General features: G+C 36.1%; 1 protein-coding gene across 1 annotated transcript; it reads left to right on the top strand.

Moving 5' to 3' along the window:
* Positions 1-1,496: 1,496 nt before the first annotated feature.
* LOC100375651 (serine/threonine-protein kinase Nek8-like) lies at positions 1,497-16,521 on the top strand. The gene is made up of 15 exons (XM_006811260.3): positions 1,497-2,157; positions 3,011-3,216; positions 4,400-4,455; positions 4,908-5,134; positions 5,501-5,582; positions 6,102-6,313; positions 7,044-7,123; positions 8,031-8,233; positions 9,444-9,588; positions 10,178-10,372; positions 10,761-10,911; positions 12,064-12,212; positions 14,258-14,416; positions 14,641-14,799; positions 15,345-16,521. Exons 1-15 carry the CDS (start codon positions 2,111-2,113, stop codon positions 15,368-15,370), a joined length of 2,097 nt encoding a protein of 698 aa, XP_006811323.1. The 5' UTR covers positions 1,497-2,110; the 3' UTR covers positions 15,371-16,521.
* The last annotated feature ends 586 nt before the right edge of the window (positions 16,522-17,107 follow it).

The following is a 17,107-nucleotide window of genomic DNA, read 5'->3' as shown; positions in this document are numbered from 1 at the left end:
AAATTTGTTCTGCGATGACAATATCTTTTTCGGCGACCATTTTTGCTAATTGTTGGTATACAGCACTTTTTGATAGGGAGTTCAAAAACAATAATATATTCGATGGGAAACGTGCAAATATTTTAATTTTAACTCAACAAAAGAGCGAATTCTATGGTATCTTAGAGCTCTGATTTTAGAGAGATTTTACGTTCCCAGTTTTAAATTCAATTGGCCTGCTTGGTGTTACGTTGTTAAATTATCACACTTAACATCTTTCAACTATTTTACCATTTTTAGAAAGGGGTTCCTGGGCAATCAGCCCACCCTAAACCCACTACTGCAAATTGTTGTACACAAAAAGGGTCAAGAAGATTGTACGCATAATTATCTCAATGGCGTTCTTTATTTGTTTTGAAATAGGTATTTGGTCACAGTTTATAGAGTCTGTTTATTATGTAAAATTGGGAGTTTAGTATTAGTGGACAAATAAAATGTGTCATTGTGTTGCCCAAAATATAATACTAATAGAATTAATCTCAGAGAGCATTCTTCGTACGTCAAAACAGATTGGTCAAAGCATCGTCATCATCACTGATGGGAGCAGTCATACTGTCAAATTTAGCATTATACAAATATTTGTCCATTTCAAGAGGTAAAGTCCTAAAATAATGACAACAGTTATATTAGTCTTCATTCATTTCTGCTTGTTTATGCGATAATTTGCAAAATGTGTTCTTTTGTTTTGTATTTGTTTTCCTAGTTACTGTCCGTATTAAGTTTGAAATATATAAATTAACATATCTTTAATGTAAATGACGAGGGCCCTACTTATGAATAATCTATCTAAATGATTCAGCTGAACGGTACAGATTATACGGTATACTTTCCTGTGTTTTTTTTAATGTGAGAAAGTATATCTATTATTTTATTCGACACAACATAGAAATATTACATCACTATGGACACTAATAACTACTATCACCTACAATTTTCTGATACTGTACTTAAAGCGCGGTGGTCGTCACACAGCGCGTGTTCGAATTTCATGTAAATAAACAATGTATTTTACACGCGTTGTATACGTCGCTATGAGTCCCATATCGAACAGGACGTGTCACGACGACTGCCGCCCTTTAAAGTGCCGTTACTAGTTGCCGTACTTAAATGAAGTAATTCTACGAATTTGGCGAGTACTAGTATTAGGCGTTTTTGCTGCTCTATCGCGGGCTATATGTTATCACATTGTACGTGTATTACGTACTCTTTTGTATAGAAGGAAAATCGGCCAATGGCCTGTAGAAATCGCACCTGATTAGTAAAAAGAAATTGCTTTTAAAGATAACCAATAATCTGCTTAGTATTCACAAATCTCGTCTATCTGAGCATAGTTGGTTCGAATAGTAAGACGAACGTTGGATCCCTCATATAAGAGTATTATAATTCTGGGAAAACACTCCTCTTATACTACAGAGTAAACGGATATTGTTAGGAACAAAGAAAAAGTATTTTCCTAACGAACGGGTATTTTTGAGAACAAAGAAACTAGTAAACAGGTACTGTTTGTGCTTAAATGATATATTCAAAACATTCGACAAATAAACAATCTTGGTTTAATTGCTCTAACTCTGGGAAGCTGAATTATTTGAAGAAATACCTACTGATCCAACGACACCAAGCTTGTTCAACGTCCATTTTGTACTTGTACTCGCCGATCAGGTTTCATGCCACTAAACAACCAATGGCTGTTCAATTTAAATGCCTTGCAAGAACCAATGATTTTTTTTAAATATTTTTTTTCTCAGGTGCTCCCTGTTTGAGGGCGTGATCAACATGTGGTCTTTTGTTTACTGCTTAGCGGCTGTGTACCTGTGGGTTTATTCTGTGTTTTTGGTTTATTCTGTTTTTTTTTATGTTTGAGCCATGGTATGAGCCCATCAAGGATACCGTGCGTACAGCGCCGCCTGTGTTGACGCAATTACTTTGATTCTATCGTTGATGGCGTTTTTTACCAAAATGGCGTTCTCTGAAAACGAAAACATTAAATGACAGTTCATTGGAGTTCTTTCGCCCAGCATGTAATATTCATTGTTTCATGATCGAGAAGGGTTATCCGTAACAGGGTTCTGCGATGGAGAAATATGAGAAAATACGAGTTGTTGGTCGCGGGGCTTACGGGTAAGAATTTTTGTTTTGTCATGATTTTTGTAATCATGGAGGTCGTATTCGATTATCAGAATCACAGGGACTGTGTCAGAATCGATGTACCCCTCGCCAGAGTGTCCGCCCAGAGTGACATCGCAATACATATCGTTAATGTATTACATCGAATAAAGCCTGTGTACCAAACGGAGTTTCAATCTTTTCAATTTGTTAAAAACAGCAGGTCTATAGCAACCTAGGGAGATGATTTAGCGTGTTTAATAGTCTTGGCCAAAGAAATATTATATTATCAAAGTCAGTATATGAAATTATTCTATAAATTATTGCAAGACATCAAGACTAGTAACTTTCAACAATTAATTGCCTGTCCTGCTAGAAAGTTACCAGTCCTGTTTTTTTCTTCTTATGGTTTCACACTTCTTACAAATTAGAATGCAGAACACATTGTCAATGTTGAACTGGACTATTTGCTCATTTTGTTGTTGACTTTGGCCGTGAGAAAGGACCATAGGCAGCTCAGGATATTTTATTGGCCCCAGCAGTAAAAATGACAGATACCATGTTTGGTCACAACCCAAAAAAAACATGTCACAATATAGCATCCGTTCACCAAAATATTTAGCTTCTGAACAGCAATTTAATTGAACCTGGTATGCGTATTTTGTTGATCATTTTGTCTATTCACATGCAGCATACGAACAGACACTCTGTTAAATTAATTGGTCAGTGAAAATTGTTTTGGGACATTGATAAATTCTCTTGGGGCCCTACATTGCAGAGTGTCATCAACAAAATTGTTGAATAAAATTAAAAAATTTTGAAACTTAAGTGGTTTATATTAATTTTTTTCATGGATTTTATTCTACAGTACTGTACACCTGTGTAGAAAAAATACAGACAATAAACTGGTGATCATCAAGCAGATACCCGTGGAGCAGATGACGAAAGAAGAGAGACAGGCAGCCATCAATGAGGTCAAAGTACTCTCCATGTTGGACCATCCTAATATTATTGAATATTATGAGAATTTTTTGGAAGATAAAGCTTTGATGATTGTCATGGAGTACGCTGAAGGTATTGGATTTTTTCAAATATTTTATTTTATTTCAAAGTATAGCTTGCAAGACTCAAAATACAAAAAATGATACGACTGGTAGTAATTCCAAAAACACACACTCCAGCATGGTTTGATATCAAATTTTTTTTTTACATTTTTGGTTGAAAAATGCTTCAGGAAACATAGCCTTTTCAAGGGAAATCATGTCTCCTAACAAATAATACTGTCAATTGCAAAGGAAGCATAACAACTTGAATACAGAGGATACTTAGCCAGCAAAATGAAATTGTTCAAGCACATTTTTTGATTTAAAAAATGGGATTGTATTATGTTAAAGTAAAATAGTTGTTCCCTAACACTTGTTTACATAAAAACTTAAAAGTCCTTTGAAAATTGCTTTGCAACTGTGTACTCCCACATATAGATAAATGCTTCTAAATTAACAAATTTGTGATTAATTAACGTGATTCAGCTATCAGTGACATAAACTATAATATCAGATGCAGAGATTTAGTAACAAGGCTGAAAATTTCAGAGTTTATTGTCGTTATCAAATACAGCTCTTACGAGTATATCAATAAAGAAAAAGTATAATCAGTACCGGTATACTGACCTGGATCTGAATGTTTTGGGATGAGACTGATATATTAAACCATGGCATTGCACCATTGCATCATGGGAAAATGTAATTTGATTTTGAATGACCTGCCCTTCTTTTGCTATTCATACGTTACTGCAGGTGTCAATCCTGTGTGCTAACATATCATGTACTGTAAAATACTTTATTTTAGCTCGAATTAATTTTCACTGAAAATATTTGTTGGGGTTTTTTTTTGTATGGAATTTATTTTCTCTGATTTTTGACGAGTTGAATGTAAGATATAGGGAAACAGATATATTCGCTGGATTTTATTTTCACTGAATCATTCCTTCAGTGAAAATTAATTCCAAACGAAAATAACGTATTCTACAGTACACCAACCAATGTCTGCATATAAAAGACTTACACCTGTACACAATGTTTAACGTTTATGATCAGTACAATTCTTCCGGACTTTCTTGATGCTTGTAGCATTATAATGTTGATTAAACGTATTCTTGTATTGATATATAGTGTGCAATCTGAACACGCCATAATACTTGCCCCAGTTCAGAATTATTACAAATAGCTGATGCGGATATAATTTGCTTTGTCTGTAGGTGGCACCTTATTTGAGTATTTACAACAAAAAGGAAATAATTTGTTGGAAGAAGAGGTGGGTGACTTTCTTCTGATGTAAAATGGATGGAGGACATCACGGCCGTTTGCGCTGATATGGCTTCTATGCTATGCTTATCAATGTAAACACATCAGTATGAATAATGGCCTCCTTGTACAACTATTTTAACCTTCATTAAAAATAATAATAATATGGTGTACTTGTGCCTATTCTCATAAACGGAGCTCTAGGTGCATAACAAGAATAAATAACTACAAAAAATAATATTCATATACAACACTTAGTTTACTTGCATTGAATATGGATCAGATGGGACCCATATTGAACACAACATGACATAATCTACGGAGTACGAGTATCGAGTATGCATACTGAATTTGAATACGAGTGTTGAGTATTGAATCTGAATATCAAGAAATAATTTTTCTGTCATAATTGTCTGCAAAATGACAGTGAAAGATCAATGTTTATTGTATTTTTTTTTTCAGGAGATTCTCCATCTGTTTGTGCAGACATTATTAGCACTGCATCACGTCCATGCTAAACAGATTTTACACAGAGACCTGAAAACACAAAACATTTTATTAAACAAACAAAGAAATGTTGTAAAGATTGGTGATTTTGGTATATCAAAGGTACTGAGTAGTAAAAGTAAAGCTTACACCGTGGTTGGAACTCCATGTTACATCTCACCAGAGTTATGTGAAGGCAAGCCGTATCCTTTGACCAATCAGCATGGTGTAAAATCAGTGCTATCCAATCAGATTATTTATCTTGAATTCTGACTGACCAATCACAATTTGAATTGTAATTCTAATTATCTAATCAGAATGTTGTGTATAAATTCTATTTAGCCAATGAGAATCTTTCATTCAAATTTTAACTATCCAATCAGAATGCTGTGTATAAATTCTATTTAGCCAATTAGAATCTTGCATTCAAATTGTAACTAGCCAATCGGAATATTGTATTCAACATGTAACTTGCCAACCAGTATGCATAATATTGAGTTGAAACATCAGGATATCACACCAATTATACACAGAGTACAGCAGTCAATATCCTTAACTGAGGTCTACAGTTATAATCAGAAAAGTGATATATGGGCACTTGGATGTGTTTTATATGAACTATCTAGTTTGAAAAGGGCCTTTGAAGCAGCAGTAAGTCATATACTTCATTTTGCTTACAGAATAGATTGTGTTATTTTAGGCTTTTCACTGTATGTAGTAATAGGAGATACAATAATAATGCAGTTTTATCGTGGCGTAAGTAATATTGCAATAACAATCACACTTTGTATGTTAATTTTGCTGTCATCCGAATTAGATTTCTTCCAAATACGAATTGATTTTTTTTTATTAGTTTCTTGGTGTCAGCTGTACATGAATATTGGTTTACCGTATAAGTACATATAGGTACACATCTTGAATTTGAGAACTAAAATTTCAAGCCGCTCTGATAATTGTTTTCATTCTTTCTTTCTTTCTTTTTTCTTGAGAATTGAATTTTGTTACACTAATGTATGTGACATTTCACATCCACAATTAGTAAATAATTTAGTGATCTATCTTTCTGTTACATTATTATTCAATTAATAGATCATTTTAAAATATTTCCAAAAATATTTCATACATGGGCAAGGTGTTCAATAGTTTTACTATGTTATTTACATATTGTAGAATTTACCAGCTTTGGTGTTGAAGATCATGAGAGGGACATTCTCACCGATATCTGAGGAGTACTCAGAGAACTTAAGAATACTTATTCTCAGCATGTTGCACCTGGATCCAAATAAACGACCGACTATAAGTCAGATAATGGCCGAACCAATTGTTATTAACTCACTAATGGATTTGTACACTGACATAGGGAAAGTAGCAGTCCCTGCAAAGTGAGTAGAAATCATTCATACCTCTCAGCTGATATGTACTCAAGTCTACTTTCGAAAAAAGTTTTTCACATACCGATAATTTTTAGTTCCAGTATGTGAAGTACATAAAGAGGTAACAAGTTTAGTCTGTTTATCCATCCATCTGTGCGTGCATATTAATTAGGTAATTTGCATATTAATTCTAGTACTAGATTCATGATTGCTGTTTGTTTAGATCAATAATACCTTCCAATAAATATGCATATTAATTAGCTAATTAACACTAATTATTTGTGGTAAATGTTTTCAGATTTTCATACTGTATTTTACATACTGTATCATACTGGTAACAACAATTTACTTCAATGGATTGAAACTTTCTACATGCTTATCACTTACACAGTTGAATGTCTGATAAAAGTGTCAAATCACTGTTAATTTTAGTTTGTTAATTTACATACTAATTAATTATTTTCATCTTGTTTTGTTTGTATTGCAACATTTTGCTCAAATGAATTGAAACTAAGTACATGCATACTGTGTAAATAAATGATAACAGTTTATAATATTCTGCATTTTAAGCTAATTTGCATACTAATTACTTGCAACTATCACAACCAGTACAAGAAAAATAAGATCAATAATCATCCCTGGATGAGAGGATATTCAATTCATGTCTGGTTGTAAAGATGAAATGACTAGCATAAACTGTAAATGTAACAATGTATAATTCGGTGTGTGTTATCCATAGAGTACAAAGGCCTTTATCTGGATTACCGACATCATCACGACATAGAGGTCGGCTTTACAGCGCAAAGTCCTCGTATAAAGGTAAACAACAAATTCATTAGTTGTGTGGTAAGCCTCGTTATAACGAACTCTTTGAAATGTTCATTATAATGAAGCACATAATATTTATTTATTTATTTTTTTATTTTTTTATTTATTTATTTATTTATTTATTTATTTATTTATTTATTTATTTATTTATTTATTTATTTATTTATTTATTTATTCATTTATTCATTTGTTCATTTGTTTATTTGTTTATTTGTTCATTTGTTCATTCGTTCATTCGTTCTTTCTTTCTTTCTTTCTTTCTTTCTTTCTTTCTTTCTTTCTTTCTTTCTTTCTTTCTTTCTTTCTTTCTTTCTTTCTTTCTTTCTTTCTTTCTTTCTTTCTTTCTTTCTTTCTTTCTTTCTTTCTTTCTTTCTTTCTTTCTTTTATTTATTTATTTATTTATTTATTTATTTTAGGTCAGGCTCCATAATGGGAGGGTTCATCTTGAATAATGTTTGTGGTCAGAATATTGTGGATTATTTTGAGTTTAAATTTGTGAGTGGTAATTAGTGTATTGGCAATCAAGACATCAAGTGAAAGATATTCAATAATACCGTAAAATATGTCTCAGATCGAGACCTGATAAATTTGTAGTTCACAATACTCTAAGCCACAGTTCTTGTAGTAATTTTGTAAATCGGCCGATGTACCTCCGTGTTTCAAACTAACTGGTTTATCCAAATGGCTGACATGCTCATCAAAATCAGAGTTGTTTAGTTTGTGAGGTACGCATTGTATCAGGCCATACCATCTGAGAAATCATGACCTGTGCACTCCTTTGCTCTGAATCTCCTCTCATGCCAGTAGTTTCCCAGTTACCCCATACATTTGTAAAGTAAACACTCTTTGTTGCATCATGTCATCAAATAACTGGATACATTAATTTTTTATTTTCTAGGTTCAGCTAGCAATATTGTTCTTGACTCTAGTGGTGGTCTCCCCAAGCCACAAGCGTTGTCAACTATTTATTGTTGGGGAAACGGACTTCAATCTCCAGTCAAGTTGCCTGTATCGCACAGTGACACTCAAGTCATAGAAGTGTCCACAGGGAGGACTCAGAAAGCTGGAGTCACTAAGAATGGCAGGTTAATTATTTGGGAGGTAAGTATTAACTAGTTTGAACAACTTTCAACCAGTTAACCATTGTATGGTTGTATTCTGTGATGTATATGAATCAAACACAACTCACAACAAAGCACTGATGTCAAATTATGAATTACATTTTTGACTCCAGTGGGCAAAGCACAAAATGAGAGTCTTTGCAGTTAGTGCTTCTGTATGTGTGTCTGTCTCTCTGATCCATGGATATCTCAAGAATCATAAGTTTGTTTTTGATGTAACTTGATGCATAGATGTTCTGGGTTAATGCACAGATTTGATTAGATTTTGGTTGAAATCTATGCACATTAATAATTACTAGTACCTAATTTGCATGAATGTTCCACTGATATCTGAAGAACCACTCATTTGATTTTGATGAAATTTGGTAATAGATGCTCTGGACTAATGCACAGATTTGATTAGTTTTGGGTAAAAAACCATACATATTAATTTGCATAATGATTAGTCAATTTTTGGCCTTTCCACTGATATTTCAAATATTCATCACATTTCAATGAAAATTGATACATAGATCTCATAGTACAATGCACAGAGCTGATAGGTTTTGGGTGAAAATTCTTGCATAAGAATCAACAAATTTGCATAATTAGCCAATACTTGTCTTGTGCACCGATATCTCAAGTACTAATTGTCCCATTTAAATGAAACTTGATACATAGATGTGCATATTAATTACCTGTTTTGCATATTGAGCCAATTTTAAACTTTCACACTGATATCTTAGGTACTAATTATTCTATTTCAAAACAACTTGGTGCATTGATGCTCTATGACAATGCACAGACCTGCTCAGTTTTGGGTTAAAATCTGTATATATTAATTACCTGATTTGCGTAATAATTTATTTTTCAACTTTCCACCAATTTTTTTAGGATTAATAACCACATTATACTTAGTATTAACCCATTTCTGATCTCAAAAACTCAAATTTAAATTGAATTTGTGGTAGAATTGCTCTGGAAATAATAACACTGAAAACCACAAATGTATTTTCTGTAAGTATTATAAATTTTAATAATGTGGATCAAATTGTTTTTATGTTGTGCATCTCAAATAGCAACCACACATATTAGTTGCAAAGTTCCTTGTTTGAAAAGCAAATCCTAAATTTGAATTGATTTTAATATGTCTTCAATACTCTCAGCCCACAGGAATTCATTCTAAGCTTTCTTGGATTATTTTTTCCCAGGTGTCATCAGTTGGGAATAATACTACATTACCAGGTTCAGTGGAGCAACAGATACCAACTTTTGTTGCAAGATTTCTTGAAGGACAGTCTGGGGTGACTATAAAACATGTTTCATGTGGAGATTTATTCACTGCTTGTCTTACAGGTAGGTGTAATGCATGATCTCTAAAGGTCACACATCCTGGTTTTTTATTGAGGTGTAGATGTGCTATCACAGCTGTAATAATCCCATGGCAACATTATGTTTGTTCTGTCTATCCAAATGTCTGTACATCTACAGAGTCATATCAGGTACACTATTGCAGATAGAGACATTCACACAAAGTTATATACGGCATTACACACTGGATCTGATCAACATATTTGATGACCATAGTTAGTCATGTGATCTCATCAAAAAAGTCATATCTAAAGCACTTTTGAGAATAGACATTCAACCAGTGCTTTATTGAAGACATTGGGCTCACAATCTGATAAACGCATTTAATAACCATATATGGTCATGTGACCTCATTATAAATGCATACATATCATTCAATATGCATAAATCTTGAGCACTGCAGATATTATCTTTCAACCAGTGATTATAATAAAGATACCAAGAGATCTGCCATCACTGAAGGTTTTCTTCTTTACAGTGACTCTGTGTTGTTGTATATTAATTGATCAGTTTAATATATTTGGCAATGAATGAACAAAATTCAACTTTTTGATTCTCAATAATCTGACTTTAGATCGGGGTATCTTAATGACGTATGGTAGCGGTGCTAATGGGTGTCTTGGACACGGGACTTTTCATGACGTATCACAAGCCAAGATTGTTGAAGAGTTACTGGGATTCGAGGTGATACTTGTATCCTGTGGTACATCACATGTCATTGCTATTACTAATGACCATGAAGTCTTTTCTTGGGGTAGAGGAGATAACGGTAAGCAATATGTTTTAAAAGACGAGCTCTGCTGAAATGCTGACAGAATACCATACATATGAGCTATTGAAATGATACTAATTTACATATGACATGTGCTACAAACAGTCTGGTCATACTTGGCTGCTGCATGTGAGGTATTGAAATAATACCAATTCAGAAATTGAAAGGGCACCTATTTCCAAGTGCAAATTTGATAAAATATTACTTTAGCCTATAGGAATTTTATAGGAAAAATCTGCACTTTTGGCCCTGGCCAATTGATTTCTGGTAGAAACATTGCAGTCATACTGTAATGTAAAATTGATGCCAATTTCATGTGTATGAGAGTATATATTAAGATGTTAGATTGCATATCCAATTTTGTGTTATACTTTTTCCTTTGTAGGGCGTCTTGGACTTGACACGACCGAGAGTCACAAATCTCCTCAACCTGTTATAATACCAGATCCATACCAAGCTAGGTCAGTTCACTGTGGCGTGGATTGTTCTATAATAGTCACAGTGGATGGTACATTGCTAGTCTGTGGTAATAATAGGTAGGTACGTGAGTTATAAATTTGGGTTGTTATGGATTGATGAAGGTGTTGGTGGTGTATCAGGGCTGGCTGATTGAGGGTTGATCAAGGATTGCAGATTAAGAAGATGGGGTGGAGCTAAGCTGGTGATTGAGATGATGAGCAAGGAGCAAAGCTGACAGATTGAGGTGAGGGTGGGTGGTGGTGAGGGAGGTTGGGATAGGAGTGAAAATGATTGTGAAGTGTGATTGTAATGGTGAGAGTAAGGTTATGGTAGGAGTGGGAGTCAAGTTGTGCTATGTGTAGTGGATGCATTTTACTATTTATTTCATCATCAATTTAACTACTGTAACATCAAACAAATGCTCTGATTTTTAAAGTAATACTGTATTAAGTATCATTCAGTTTGTAATTTAACCCTTCCAAGCTGAAATACAAAATTGCTCAAATTCTACTAGGAATTAAATAATACTACATTTCTTTTCTTAGCCAATTTCCAGGGTCAGAGAAATTATAATTATTATATTAACTATATTTTTCTGATTCATGTAGAATGAAAATAGAACAACATCGCAATGATTCAGGCATAATTTCTTCCCAAATGAGTCAACATGTGATTAATAGTAGCTGGAAAATTTTTTGGCCATTCAGAAATTATTTTTCAGCTGTCTTGTTGCTGCATGCCTAGCATGAACATTCTAATATAATATATCCCATGTGTGTTATTTGGTCCCATGAAGGTCATTTTAACTCAGTGGTTAAATTATATGAACATTTGACACAAAGCACAGCTCATGTGCCTATAAACAAGTCACAGTGACTTTCATGAAATCATCATTCCCAGGATTGTCATCAAATAATCTTTTTGCTAAAATTGATAGCAGCAAAAATACAACAGTATTTCAGCTATGAATTAATGTGAGTCCACCTAATTACTGTACATGTCCAAAACTCACTCCATATTTTCTTGAATATTCTTTATTTCCTAGGCTGTAAATGCTCTGCAGGTCATCACAAATTGGAACCATTATCTTGCTCACATTTTGTTACACTTTATGAATGGTCATTTATTTTGCTGTTAGTTATGAATCTGAATTTTCTAGAGGGCGCCCCCCCCCCCCCCCCCCAATTTCATACTAGCAGATGAACTCAGTATTTTATGTATCCTTGTAGGCACAACAAATTAGGTTTGGATGACAATGGTAAAACACCACGTCAGGTGGACGAAGTACATATATTTACGTCAGTTGTATCTGAACCACTGAGACAATTACACATTAAGTCTGTTGCTATAGGAACATCTCACACTGCTGTTGTTACAGGTATGTTTGTTTATAAAGTGTACAGATGGCATGAGTCTATTAAATTATAAACAGTACAGGTATAGTGGTTTTGTCGGAACCATGCTTGTTTGGTCTCATGTTTAATTGTTACCTTGGGTTGTATACCAAAATGGAGGAGATCAAGAGCATAGCTTGGTCTAGTTGGCACTGGGATAGCATGACTGAGTCTGGTTGGCACTGGGATAGCATGACTGGGTCTGGTTGGCACTGGGATAGCATGACTGGGTCTAGTTGGCACTGGGATAACATGACTGGGTCTAGTTGGCACTGGGATAGCATGATTGGGTCTTGTTGGCACTGGGATAGCATGACTGGGTCTGTTTGGCACTGGGATAGCATGATTGGGTCTTGTTGGCACTGGGATGGCATGACTGGGTCTTGTTGGCACTGGGATAACATGACTGGGTCTAGTTGGTACTGGGATAGCATGACTGGGTCTGGTTGACACTGGGATAGCATGACTGGGCCTAGTTGGCACTGGGATAGCATGACTGGGTCTGGTTGGCACTGGGATAGCATGACTGGGCCTAGTTGGCACTGGGATAGCATGACTAGGACTAGTTGGCACTGGGATAGCATGACTGGGTCTAGTTGGTACTGGGATAGCATGACTGGGTCTGGTTGGCACTGGGATAGCATGACTGGGCCTAGTTGGCACTGGGATAGCATGACTGGGCCTAGTTGGCACTGGGATAACGTGACTGGGTCTAGTTGGTACTGGGATAGCATGACTGGGTCTAGTTGGCACTGGGATAGCATGACTTGGCCGAATTGGCACTGGGATAGGACAGTCAGGTCTAGTTGGCACTGGCATAGGACAATCAGGCCTAGTTGGCACTGGGATGGCATAACTGGGTCTAGTTGGCACTGGGATAGCATGACTGGGTCTGGTTGGCACTGGGATAGCATGACTGGGTCTGGTTGGCACTGGGATAGCATGACTTGGCCGAATTGGCACTGGGATAGGACAGTCAGGTCTAGTTGACACCGGGATATGATGACCAGGCCTAGTTGGCACCCCGATAGGACGACCAGGCCTAGTTGGCACTGGGATAGGACAATCAGTGCCTAGTTAGCACAGGATAGGACGACCAGGCCTAGTTGGCACCGGGATAGGACGACCAGGCCTAGTTGGCACTGGGATAGAACGACCAGGCCTAGTTGGCACTGGGATAGGACGACCAGGCCTAGTTGGCACTGGGATAGGACGACCAGACCTAGTTGGCACCGGGATAGGACGACCAGGCCTAGTTGGCACCGGGATGGAACGACCAGGCCTAGTTGGCACCGGGATAGGACTACCAGGCCTAGTTGGCACCGGGATGGGACGACCAGGCCTAGTTGGCACCGGGATGGGACGACCAGGCCTAGTTGGCACCGGGATGGGACGACCAGGCCTAGTTGGCACCGGGATGGGACGACCAGGCCTAGTTGGCACCGGGATGGGACGACCAGGCCTAGTTGGCACCGGGATGGGACGACCAGGCCTAGTTGGCACCGGGATGGGACGACCAGGCCTAGTTGGCACCGGGATGGGACGACCAGGCCTAGTTGGCACCGGGATGGGACGACCAGGCCTAGTTGGCACCGGGATGGGACGACCAGGCCTAGTTGGCACCGGGATGGGACGACCAGGCCTAGTTGGCACCGGGATGGGACAACCGGGCCTAGTTGGCACCGGGATGGGACGACCAGGCCTAGTTGGCACCGGGATGGGACGACCAGGCCTAGTTGGCACCGGGATGGGATAACCAGGCCTAGTTGGCACCGGGATGGGACAATCACGCTTAGTTGGCACCGGGATAGAACGACCAGGCCTAGTTGGCACTGGGATAGTATAATCAGGTCTAGTTGGCACTGGGATAGCATGAGGAATTGCAGTCAGTAATTATAACAAGGATTACCCCCTCCTTCTCGCCCCTCACATAGTTTAGTGTCTGAAATGATTTGCGAACATCAATCTGACTACTTGGTTCAGTGTGTGGTTTGAACTTTGAACTCATTTGATTTCACTATTATTTTAGACAAAGGAGAGTGCTACACATTTGGATCAAATCAATTCGGACAATTAGGACATGGTGTGGTTGGACAGAATCGACAAATGGGCAAAGTGTTATTTCCCGAAGGTACGAAAATACTGGACGTTGCATGTGGTGATACATACACTGTCGCCATAGGTTCAGGTCAGTACACCATTGCTGAAATGTTATGGCACTTTTTCATTGAGATTTTATTTTTTCTTTGCTTAGAGTTCATGTTTATACTTGAGTGCAACCCTGTGTTTATGTTAATTTATGCAAATTGTTTGATATGCTGAAATCCAATGAGCATTGTTTATTGAGAGTTGCATTTTTTCATTGCTAGACAGTTCAGTTTTACTTGAGTGTACTGTGTCTTTGTTTTGCAGAAGGGGAAGTGTTTTCCTGGGGCAAGGCAGCCAGGGGTAGACTTGGAAGGTCTGAAGAAACTAACCATCTTCCAATCCAAGTTGATTTTGGTGATGATGAACCTTTTATTGTTACCTCGGTATCCTGTAGTCATGTCAACACACTCCTAGCAACAAAGCGTAAGTAATGTTTGATATGAATCATATGTACATATACAACTGTAACAACTCATTGTATACAAGAAATGTTAACACCTGCTGTGAGACGTTCGTGGTGCACTTTTAGTGTTTTAGTATTCTTTTCTTGGCATAATGAACCAAAGAGCATGTGTTAGAGGCATACCTTTGCAGAATTTGATTTGCCAGTACTTAATCTAACACCTTGGCTTCTCTATTGACATTGGCTTTTTTTATTCTATTGATTTAGCTCTTGAGCTAACTGATAATGGACAATCAAAACATGCACAGAATGGTCAAAATTCATACACATTTCATAGGGATTTGTAAGCAGGAATTTTCTCACGAGTACATTCTAAGATTTATCCCATGCTCAACTAAGTGTTTTATCTTTACAATGTAAAAGTCAGACAGTTACGGTAGATTCATTTGTCATGAATTGAAAAAAATATAAAGAGATTAGTAATTTAGAATATTAATATGTGACAATTTCATTCACTATGTTCATTTGATCGCAACAAATGATCCTAACTTTTTTTTTGTTTCAGCATTGTCCTCTCCAGATTGTGATTGAAGAACACCTTGGATTATAAAAGGAAAATGAAATGAAAACAATTCCAGTGTATCAATATTTACATGCCATTGGTTGAAAGAAATTATGAGAATAAAATTGTGCAAAAGTAGCTTACCTGCTAAAAGCCTCAATGGATAAAAGTGACATTAGCTAATGATGTGTTGCTGCAAAATGTTGGGACTGATGAAATTTTAAGTTTGAAATTATATTTTTATTTGTTATATTGTATTACAAGGCATTATTTATTATGTGTTTTTTATGACAGAAAATCAATGTTTTTATAAATCAATTATATTTTTAAAATTCAGCATCTTACTATAAAGAACAGTTTTAACAATTGACTCCTGCATATTTAATGAGAATTTTCAACTTTCCAAAAGTTGTTTTACGTGATTACAAAATTTTATTATGGAACATCTCAGCACTTCAAACCTTTTAGTGATTTGTGGTAAACCTCAAGGTAGTTTATTGCTTGAAAAAGGCCATTGCTAAATTATTTTTTATCGCCACGGCAATTATTAGTATAGCTGTTGCTTTTCTAGTTTCTGTTCAACCTTCATTTTAATTAATCATGTCTCATAATAATAGCCACATTTTCTGTATTCCCAATAGGAAAAAGTGTATGAATATTAAATTATATACACATGTAATCTTTGTTGTATAGTGTATTTCTTTTATTCAAAACTAATAGTTCCAAGCCTCCTCAATTAGTTCAAACTGTTTATTAATCAATAATGATGAGATTGCAATCAATTAAAGCGCGGTGGTTGAATTTCAAGTAAATAAACAATATATTTTATACGCGTTGTTCACGTCACTATGAGTCCCATATCGAACAGGACGCGGCCGCCCTTTAACATACAAGTTGTTGAGCCAAGTAGTTGGCTATTAGAAGGGAGTAAGAACTACTTTGAGAATATTTTTTGTGACAGATGTTTCTGTAAATTTGTATTTGCTCTTGTATCAAGTGAGTGTTAGATTTTTTTTATTAATTTCTATGCAATTTTTTTTTTCTATTTTAAATCCACCACTTAATAAAATCAGATGAACAAAATATTGATGTCAACAGCCCATACGCAAAAAAACTAGTTAATTGCTTTACTGTTTTTGTACAATTTGTATTAAAAAAATTAGTAAATAGTTATGCACAACTGTTGAGTCAATCTTTTCATTCAGTATTGCACACGACTTCACAAAGTCCCTTGACTTCACACAAGCATGCAAGTTCCAAATGCAAGATGAAACAAGAGTTGTGATTGGGTGACAATCAGCACCTTTGAGGCTTCAACGAATCACTTTAAGAGTAGGGTGTTTGTATGTCATCTGAATGGAGATTGTTGTATGGCGGTCATTCATATTTATGTTACCACATTCTATAGCGCCCTCTATCATATGTAACTGGATATTAATTTTTACTACATGTAATTACCTGTGTCATGGTTACAAGTAACCTTGCTTGTGTACAGGGGGAAAAAAAAGAAAATATACGACAGGTGCATTAAATGCACTTTCAATTTTTTTTTTTGGATAGTCTTGAAATTAAAAATTGTATAAATTATTCAGTTTTCATGATGAAAAGCTTATCGGCAACCCCTCTCAAACTTTGGACAGAACATTAATCGCTGTAAATTTGCGAAAGGGGTTTCCATTGTCATTTTGACAGTCTAAAAAGGGGCTAGCAAATCAACATTGTGACAGTAACCCCCCCCCCCCCCAATCAGCAAAAGGGGTTGCATG

This window comes from Saccoglossus kowalevskii, chromosome 9 (genome assembly GCF_978046115.1).
Source record: "Saccoglossus kowalevskii chromosome 9, keSacKowa6.1, whole genome shotgun sequence".
Classification (NCBI taxonomy): Eukaryota; Metazoa; Hemichordata; class Enteropneusta; family Harrimaniidae; genus Saccoglossus; species Saccoglossus kowalevskii.
This window is presented reverse-complemented; position numbering and strand designations above follow the sequence as displayed.